General features: G+C 38.6%; 1 protein-coding gene and 1 pseudogene across 4 annotated transcripts in view; one reads left to right on the forward strand and one right to left on the reverse strand.

Annotated features, from left to right (window-relative positions):
* LOC108745515 (protein split ends-like) overlaps positions 1–4,184 on the reverse strand; it is a 92,919-nt gene extending 88,735 nt beyond the window's left edge. For all 4 annotated transcript variants that reach the window (XM_018481693.1, XM_018481692.1, XM_018481694.1 and 1 more), the window contains exon 1: positions 3,624–4,184. In XM_018481693.1, the coding sequence (XP_018337195.1) occupies positions 3,624–3,706 (83 nt within the window). In that variant the 5' untranslated portion in view covers positions 3,707–4,184. The remainder of the gene's footprint in view (positions 1–3,623) is intronic.
* Positions 4,185–7,498: 3,314 nt separating this feature from the next.
* Positions 7,499–9,001, forward strand: LOC108745497 (annotated as a pseudogene).
* The last annotated feature ends 1,806 nt before the right edge of the window (positions 9,002–10,807 follow it).

A 10,807-nucleotide genomic window follows, 5' to 3' on the forward strand; every position in this document is an offset into this window, starting at 1 on the left:
GTGTATGTACAAAAAGTGTGTATAATATGTGTTTATATCGTCTCTATATATATGTACAGATATCTGTGACACGCGGAAAAAATTCGAAACTATCACAAAAGATACAAGATCCCATTGGAGCGAGATAATAATAGCTTCGAGAAATGATATATAATATAAAACTCTTCTTCCTCACTCTTTAAAGTTCCTCGTCTTAAAAAATCGTCTTTCATGACTTTTCTCTGATTTCCAGACAAAAATTTTATGTTTTTCCTTGATTTTCAAGAAAATTTTGAAAAAATTTTTTATATTTCCATCCTGATTTGGAAATCAAGATTAAATAAACGTTGTTTTGTTGACAGAGTAATTTAACATAGCAATGCAAATTACTATTAATGCTGCTGACACTGCTTGTATTTCATTGTTAAGTTGATAGCATTAAAAAATGCGTGGTTGTAATGTACGCATGTCAAACCACTTTAATTTTCCAGAAAACTTTGCAAAGTTCCTTGACTTTTCTCCAATTTTCTCGACCATCTTCAATTTCTCTGATACTTTCCTGATTTTCTTTATTTTCAGCTTGGGACAACCCTGATTCTTTTTTTTTTATTTTTTTAATCAACTTTTTCAGAATATTTTCTTCTGCAGGGTTATTCTTTCCAGACACGTCGATATGACATATTCAAAATTAACGAATCCCTTTCTACAAACCTCTCGCTTTTCGAATTCCTTTCTTTTTCAAGATATTTTCTCCAAGTTGTCTTTGAAAGCATCACTAACTATATTTAAATCCTAAATATACAAAAAACTATTAAACCTAAAAGATTTCAAGGTCAATGGAATCAATGTCCTCTTCTTTCTCTTCTCTTTATATATATATATATACCTAGATACTTTTCCTCTAATAACAATAAAATTTTCTTCTTTTGAGCGTGGTTTATTTATTATTCTTTAGATGTTTCAAACTTCTAAGGTTTCTGGTGTATAGATTTCTACGGTATAGAAGTAGAAAAAATATAAGTGCTAATACTTTGTCTACATGGATATATATCTTCTTAAGACTCAATAAGAAACATGTCGAAAAAAAGGACCGATCTATTGTTCAAAACGGTAAAAAAAAATAGTGTTAAAGAAATAGTACTTTTTGAGGATTTTGACCTTTTGTGGATTTGATAAAGTAATTAAAAAAGTCGTAGCATTTAGGGAATATCTCGAAAATTTCAAAAACATTGAAATTTGGATCAATATATGTACCATGTTTGTGCTCAATTTTCGAGAAAAAATCAAAATCTACAAAAAATACTTTTTTACTTATATTTTTTTGAGCAAAAATCGGCTTTTTTTTATTTCTTTTGATTAATGGCGCCACACTTTAAATAATCTACAACAAACTAGAGTAACATATAGATAAAACTCTGATAAAAACCGATAATGCAAGAATGTTCCGTGAACAGTTCGATTGTACTAAAAACTTTTTTTAGAAATCGAAATAGAAATCTTAGCTTACGCTAGAATTACATTAAATTTTATAAATATAATGATATGTAAAAATATTTTTAAGAGATGTCTCATGGAAAGTGATGATTTTATATAGATATAAGAAGTATTAGTTATATTTCAACTTTTTCATTGCTGTTGGCAACTGGGCAAGTATTAGCTCTGATTAAGGCTATCATCCCATGTTATTAATATATTTAATGTATTTAATGGCTTGGCATTTATTTTATCACAAATGCTTAGCAAGTAATGTTGCTATACTTAATATTTTTACTACAATTGAGTAAAAAATAGGAATCGACGAAAATGTTTTCTTCATTGCAAAACAATTTGGCGTTTGGATAATTTCTATAAAGAATATACGCTGGCAAAAAGTCACTCTGGCTACAGCGTTGGTCATTATAACGATTGCAACTGCATGCATTGTGTATTTTACGCCAAAAGTGAAAGAATTTTGTAGTGAAAGAATTAATAATTTATTAAAATTAATAATAAATTAATTTTAATATTATGAAATGTATACAATAAATATAATAAAGGCATGTAAGACTCTAATCTAAATTACAAATTTTATGTTAAGAAAAATAGGAATATTATATAATAAAATTCATTATATAATATCTCTATTTTTTCCCTTTATTATATTTATTGTTTATTAAAATCAAGAATCCTTTATTCTTGCTAATTTTGAGATATATACATATAATTATGAGCAATGTTTACGGTTTATGTAAATTCAAGATTAAAAATATATGTAGATATAACACAAAAATTTTTCATATTTTTATTATTTTTATTATATCCAAAAATATTTTGAATTAAAACTGTATAAATAATAATAAAAACTAGATTTTTTTTTAATATTCTATTTAAAATTTCACAAAATTAATTAAACATTCAGATTTTCAGAATAATTATTTTTTGGAAATTATATTTAAAATTATAAACTATTAATTCGCTATTAATTTGCAACTGAAAATTAACAGCATAACTTGCAAATTTCGTATAGAATTCCTTCTCTTTTTCCGATAAAATCGACATACTTTTAATAATCTTAGTTTTAACGATAAATTCTTTGTTAAATTTTAAGTCAATTTTTTTCCGAAATTATCAAGATATTATCAATTTTCAACATTAAATATTTTCACAAAAATAAGCTTTCAACATTAAAATTTTATTAGTTAGCATTTCAATTGAAGAATACATTATGATATATTGTATATGTGTGTGTGTGTGTGTGTGTGTGTGTGTGTGTGTGTGTGTGTGTGAGATGAATACATATTATATTTTATTCATATAATCTGTTTATGCATTGAGAGTAAAGTTTTTCGCATTTGTGATTAAATATATAATAATTGAATGAAAAAATAATTGCAGTTAGGAACTTCATTTTTATAGTTATTATCATATTAATAAGAATAACTATATTTACAATTCTATATAAAAAATATAAATACGTATAGTTGGTACCTAAAAAAAATTATAATTATATTCTCACTATAGCATTACAGTTTAATAACTATACAAAAATGGAGTTTTTAAGCGTAATTATTTTATCATGCAATTATATATATATAGTAAAATCAAAACGAAACACTTCCTCTTTCAATTGCTCGTAATTCTTAAATAAATATTATATATAAAAAAAAAAATTATTTATTCATCTACAAATTATTATAGCTCCTGAATATTATATCGCTAAGAAAAGTTCGACTTTGATTTTTTCAGAAAAATCTGTCGGTAAATTTGAGATTACAAGCTACGAAATATTCTTTCCTCTCTTCTAAAGAGGAAAAAAAAAGCACTATCTTTATCTTTCAAGTTCGAGGCTGGTGATACCTACACGTGCTTGCTGTGTTGAAGATTTCAACTTTCGTGCTGTTCTAAATCAATATAGCAAAAACGTTACAGAGCAAGAATGTATTGATACGGTGGGGGGGACATACATGTATATTGTATTCAAAACTAGATCTGCGATCTAGAAAACACGAAACGCGATTTACGGAGGCGATGGATTTAAAGCTGAAACATACCCGAGAGGTTTAAGCGAGAAGTTTGTGCGTCACATACGTGTATACGCAGAGGTTATAAAAAAAGAAAAAGGGAAGAAAAGAAAAAGAATATTTTACCGTTTGAAGATATCTTACCGTTTGAAATGCTCCCTGATGCGATCCTCTCGGATGTTTTCCGGCAGATTTCCAACCCACAGGTGACGTGTCTCTCTAACCATTTTGCTCCGAACTCTTCATTTGGGATCGGATGTTGTGGTATCGTTTGGAGGCACTGTACAACGACACACAACCTCGACCAGGGCAGAATAAATTCACCAGACACTCCACCAACACACGGAGGAAAAAACGCGCAATTTTCCGATCGATTAAAACAGGCTGGCCTCCACCCTTCTCCCTCACACTCTTTCTCTCCTTAGGAACTGAATCCGCCTCCTCCTTGCTCCTTGTCTTGGATATACCTCTACCAACTGAGAGAGATATCAATTCGTCCCTCTCTCCTCCACGCTCTCCCAATTTGATTGGTCACTTGGGCAAAACGAGAATCACTAGTCACTAGCCGGTAAGAGATGAGCCCAGCAGACACGACGAACGCTGTCGTCGTCGAGGACGCGGCACGTCGACGTAGGTACGATGATCGCACGTGCGTGCGTGGACACGGCAACAACAGCCGTGGCTATCACCGGGTTGATGGTGACGACGGCGACGACGGCGACGGCCACGGCGGCGACGGCGACGGCGACGGCGACGACGACGGCGACGACGACGACGACGACGACGACGACGGCCACGGCGACGGCGACGTGGCTCTTGCGAGGCTCAGGCTTATGCGCCGCGACGACGACGCGCTCCGACGTCGAGGACGACGCGGGGGAGAAGGTCGAGGAGGAGAAAGAGTAGCAGGAGCCTTGATTAAAGCGGACACCACTGACGATTACGACTGCGAGGATCGGTAGTAACGTCGCCGAAAAACACCACATCGTATATCACTCGTATCGCGTATGGAGATACCTTTTGTGCGGCCTCGCTCCTTCGATCACACGTCACTTAGCCACGACGAGCACTTTCCGGATCGCGCTGGCCGCGGGATCCGATCCCGATCCATCTCGGCGCGGCATAATTCCGCGACGCACCCGCGTTTTCTGCTCTGCTCCGCTCCGCTCCGTTTCCGTTGGAGCGGCACCACAGCACCGGCACACCAAGACGGCACAGCAAAACGTCGAGACACGGCAAGGCACGGCACGACACGACACGGCACGGCACGACGACACGACACGGCACGGCACGGCACGACACGACACAGCACGACACGTCACGGCACGTCACTTACAGACGCGCGCGCGCGCGCGCATGTACGCGAGAAACACGGAAACTCTCTCGTCGAAGCGACGAGCGACGCGACGCGAACCTCGGTCGCGCTTTAGGCGCAGCGGCGTGCGTGTGCGTGTGTGCGTGCGCGTGACCCACTGCTGATAACGCGAATCAATTCGAACTCCGTCGCGCTCCGTTTTCCTCTTCCTCTCCTTCCTATATACTCGTGGCTTTTTTACCCGCGCGAGAGACACGGCGGTACCCACGTACCGTACTACACATACACACGCGCTATGTACGCGCGTGCGTTACGTACGTATACACGTACGTTACAGATACGTGCGGCACGCGTGGTCGTGGAGAGAGCATATACACGTAAACCGTAACTTGGCTCTCCCAAGTGTATTCACTGCAGGGACAATTGCCTTTCTTTATTTTTTTGCCCCCCCCCCCTCTTTCCCTTTTCACATATCACCGACGTATATACTTTCGCGACCCGAGTATATATCACGTACAATATTTATCTTTCAGATAGATATCATATACACATATATATATGTATACATATATATATATATATATCTGTTGTATCACCACTACTCGGCGAGAGCCGCGAACAGCCGCGAAAATCGAGTTACCTCGACGCACGATTCTTGATAATTTCGATCACGCGCGCGACGTAAAACTCCCGTTGTTGTCGCGCGAACGTATCCGCGTGCACGCGCGCGGCGATTGCGGCGATGCCGAGACGTCCGGCCGGGCACATCGGAAAACAAACTCACTCGCTTATTTAATTCCTTTTTCTTTTTTTCCTCGTTTCGGCCTTGCGTTTCTTCCGTGTGTAGGATTATCACGCCTCCGTTTGAAAACTCACGCCGCTTTTCTCAACTTCACACTCGGGCCATGTAACGCAGACGGGAGCTAACACTTGGGCTCCTTCTCACTGCACTACACTACTCAGAGTGACGTCACCGTGGCGGGAGCAGAGCGAGGCTCGCTGGCTAGCATTGCCGTTTGCCGCTCGGTGGGGAAATCAAAGTAGGGGAGCGGAACGAGTCTACGTTAGCGAGAGAGGCGGCAGTTCGCGATCGCGATCGTCACCCGCCAGGCGGTGAGGTCGATGCCAAGCGGGGAGGGGGGAAAAAGAGAGGGGGAAACAACGGGAGGGTGTGCGCTCGCGCGCTTTCGATTGTGAGGGGCGGAAGGAGGGAGGGGGAGAAGACTCGTTCGAATCGAAGCAAGGACAGGTAGGGAGAACTTACACAGACGGAGAAGGGATAACGGGTCGAACGAGCTAACCCGAACCCCCGAGCCGCGCTTGTCCCTTTCGTCGCGTACTTCCCCCTTCTCTTCCCCTCCCCTCGCCCCTCACTCCTCCCTCCACGCCAGATCATCGTGCACCGTCTGTCTCTCTTTCTCTCTCTCTCTCTCTCTTGATTCTCCCTCTGCCCCTCGTTCTTTTCCCTCCTGCCCTTTCTATTCCGTAAGTCATTCGTTCTCTTCCTTCTGCGCCACCACCGCCGTCGCCGCCGAGTCAAATCCTGTCTGCCATCTTTGTTTTCACCTCACTTTCCATCTCTCTCTCTCTCTCTTTCTCGCTCGCTTCGTTTCACGTGCGCGCGCACACGCATTTTGCTCTTCTCTCTCTATCTCTCTTTTTCTCTTGCTTCAGGGACGGTTTAGGGGCAACCAATTACCCGGGGCATCGGTACTTTCTACCGAGAATAAAGACGGACAATCGGATTATTACGAAAATAAAAGTGCTTAACTTCGTGACGTTCCCTCTAATCAAGGAAGTAACGATCAAACAAACGTGCTGAAGCTTGATAGCGCGCATTAATGAGCCATGTGGGCGGATAAGCGTTTTTCGCGTAAGCGTAGATTCGTAGATTCGGCGTGGCCGAGGAATAAGGATCTTTTAAGTGATTTCTCTTGCTACGAAATTTTCTGTTATTCTCTTTTATCCAAATGATTTTCGAAACGTTTCTCTTGGGATCATAACGCTGATAGCATAATTTCTCCATGAAACGCCGAATTCTTTAGCACAAAGCCGATTTGAAACTGTTTTTTGTATCCAACCAAGTATTGGTTCATTTACATGGAAGATTTATAATTTCCATGTATGTATATACGATTTTCCAAAAAATCTACGGGATTCTTCGTTAAATTTTCATACAATTTCGAAATAGTTTTCGTCAACAATGAATGCCTTGTACTCAATACGCTTATTCGAACGTGTATATTATTAGATGTATAAATATTCATCATAGTTGACAAATAAACGTAACAAAAACATTATAAATCAAAGTATAAAATTGACACAGAAATATAAATCAAAATATAAAACTAAAAATATAAATGACTGTCAAATCCTTATTCCACCTATCGTATTTGACTATTATGTTCTATCTAGGTTTCATCTAAGATCTGTTTTCCGTAGCTGAATTAGTATAACTATCATTTCACTCAAAGCACTCAAAATAGATATGTATTTGATATTTGATGAAAGCGTAAAAGAAAGTTCCAGTGCAGTCTGGCGGAGGAATGAAAATAGCCTCTAGACATGGTTTTGTCGCCACGGGTATCTCAGGACACAAAAGAATAATAGTGGCAGTCTGAGTTGGGGGTGAACAATGCGCTAGTTGCGTGCCTGCGTATCGTCGCCGCCATCTTGTCTTGCTGTGTTCGCGACGTCTGCATACGGACTAGCCGTTGTTATGTCCATGCGATCGTCGTCGCGCTCCTCCGAACGGTCTGAACGTCGTCACACGTTCGTATGTCGCACGTTACGCGACGTCGAGCTCGCGAGCAACGACAGTAACGTCCGTGTGACTACGCGTTGGGATGTTGCTAGAGAGAAAGCGATTTCCGTCGCAACCGTGCCGAAAACGGACACGAACGTTTTCGTCATTCGGAAATGCGTTGCGTCACCAATTTTCACGGTCGTGTGTCTTGTGCTGGTGAATTTCTTTTTCCGGCTGATATCCCGCCGATATTCACAAATCGATCACTCGAATTCTTTTATGCTCGTATTCATAGTCAGACCTTATATTTAAGGCTTTTCCTTAAATTTATCTTCAGATGCTTTACAAATTATTTTATGAACGAATTATTTTACTGAACATCTAAAGATAAATTTAAGAAAGCCTTTAATATAAGGTCTGATTATGAATATGGATTACTTTCTAAATTTTGGAAAATTGAGCCAGTCCTGGAAAAGAGAGAGAGAGAGAGAGAGAGAGAGTGTGTGACTGAGTTTTCAGTCTTCAAAATTGAGATTTCACTCTTTACAGTGACAATTTCCATTCTGAAAGTTTTAGAGAGTATGTTTATTGTTCGGACAAAATGGAAATAATTCGAGTTGCGCTAAAAATTAAACTCGAAAAAATCGTAGTTATTCCGGTTGTAAATAATCATAATAAAGGATTATTAATATAATCATATTGATATTAACAAACATCAGGAATATTAATTCTGATGTTTCACACCTTTAAGATTTTCAGGATTCGCAGAAATATCGTCGACTTCGATATTGAAATTAGAGAAAGCGATTTCCAGGAAATAACCTATGTCGAAGGACGTCGTGTTTGTTTCGACCAATTCGTGGCCAAATAGATTCTCCGTGAATTTCTTTAACCAATGTACAGCTATATTTAAATTGGCAATAAGTTGTATTATTCAAATTATTGTTATTTTGAGAATCCGGTATAAAGATACGCGAAAATGACCCTTACTCTCTTCATCTTACTTTGCATACCAAATTCAAGTATTTCGTTATTCCGAATATCCCAACGAGTGGTATCTTACCGAAAATATAACGAGGCTTATACTCTTGTAGCTTCACATCCGCTTCGGCCGTTAAATGTAGTATTTGTTTAGCGTAGTGAAATCTATGTTCTCTATGGAATAATGCCCAAGTGTTACGTTTTTCCTCGTAGTCCTTTTTTAACTTCTAAAATAAAGAGACGCAAACACGCGTTTCTAACGAATGATGTATCTGAACAAAGCGATAAGCGCATAATATTATAAATATAACGTTACATCTCGTTTTTATGATGAAGCTCTGCTTTAAATATAATTTATCGTTTAATTTCGAATATATTATATATGGCGCTTCTGTTATTTATTCGATACCTCGTAACAAACATTTTTTCCAGGCAAAAACGATTCGATCGATTTATTTAATCAACGTTAATTCAACTAATTATTAAGCTAAGTTTTTTTCATTGTTACTGAATCGACAATGATAGAGCAATGTTTAGTAAAATTATCCTTAATCAATTTGAAGATAAACATCGTCACGTAATCATCGATATCTCTCATTTATCGTAAAGAATGTGATATCAAGTAAAATTAATATACATCTATCATTTTTTACAATACGATATATGCGACTTATTTTATTTCTCCTATATGTCCCCACGTGTCAAAACTCAACAAGTCAAAAGTATCATACTCGTTTACATACACAAGTTCCTATATGTATGTATGTGTGTATATATATATATATGTCTGACGCGCCTGATATCGCGCGTGTCACCATTCCGTTATGAATAACTTTATCGCGATAATCCGTTATCGCAGCGACAATCCACTCGTTCACTCAGCGTAATGGAAGTTAGAATTGCTAACCTCGTCTATCGATAATCGAACGGACCTAAATTGGATCGTAAGAAACGGGGACACCTGAGACACGCGGCATTAACGATACAAGCAGGCGCATTGTCGCGAGTGACGCGAATACGCGGCACACACGTGCTGATTGCCATGCTCCTAATACTAATATGTGCGTAGGCGTACGTCTTAATTCACCATGCGAGTCTCGAGTCACGAAGAGAGCACGATTGGTCGAAAGAGAGAGAGAGAGAGAGAGAGAGAGAGAGAGATAGCTTGATCTATTTCGCGATCTGGGATGAAATCCCTTTTAAGCGCTGAGAATTCGATATAAAAGTTGTGACATTGAATGTATATATATTTTCGACGTATTATAATAAAATTTAATATTAATACAGTGTATTTTAATAGAGAGAAAGAGAGAGAGAGAAAGAGAGAGAGAGAGAGAGAGAGAGAGAGCACGCTTATTATCATTACACTGTAATGACTGTGCCCTCTAAGAACAAATTAAAGCAAGAATGATACAAGAAAATTGACAAAAATTAAAGAAATTAATTACAACAAAAAAGAAACAATATATAGAGACATGAATAATATAGGGAGAAAAAGAGAGAGAGAGAGAGAGAGAGAGAGAGAGAAAGCATCATTTATTGGGCTTTCTGGCACAAATTCCTTCAAGCGTAAAATCACAGTAAAGAAAAGTCTAATTAAAAGAAAATTATACATAATTATAATTCCAAAGACAAAGTAAGATGAAATATGATTATACATAAAGTATTAAAATGTAAGTTAGACTACAAGAGTACGTACATAAGAGAGATGGGGGGGGGAGGGGGGAGAGCTCGTGAACCGCGATTTAGCGGTTTCGCTACAATTATCTCGGACCTTCTGCGAGACGATTGATGATAGCAACTTATCGCATTAGATAAAGCTATTTCTTCGCTCGTCATTGAGGCGCTTACCCCCGCTTCTCGTTCTGCCCGAAGGGGTTACGACACGACGAGCGTGTAACGCACGAGACGAGATAAATCGGGTGCATTAGCGGCTTTGATTCTCCTCACGCCAGATGATAACGAAAGACGCGATAGCGCGTTCTGATCGTTCAACTTTAATATCGAACTTTAGACAGATAAATATACATTTTATCTATACATATACATGCGTGTGCCCTCTTCGATTTTGCCTAATCGAGCTAATTGCAATCGAGTTACGTTATGTAAATCTGGCGGGAAGATAATGTACGAACTTGGTGGAGGGAACTCGCGGTTCATCCGTTCGCCCATTCGTTAATCGTTCGCATTTTTGAAAGTCTCGCTTTTTCAGCTTTGTTAGGTTTTTTCAGCGGCTTTCCGCTTAATGGCGGTGGTTTCTCGGTTGCGTTTATTCAGCGGTTACGA

The sequence above is a fragment of the Trachymyrmex septentrionalis genome, unplaced genomic scaffold (genome assembly GCF_001594115.1).
Source record: "Trachymyrmex septentrionalis isolate Tsep2-gDNA-1 unplaced genomic scaffold, Tsep1.0 scaffold14, whole genome shotgun sequence".
Taxonomy (NCBI): domain Eukaryota; kingdom Metazoa; phylum Arthropoda; class Insecta; order Hymenoptera; family Formicidae; genus Trachymyrmex; species Trachymyrmex septentrionalis.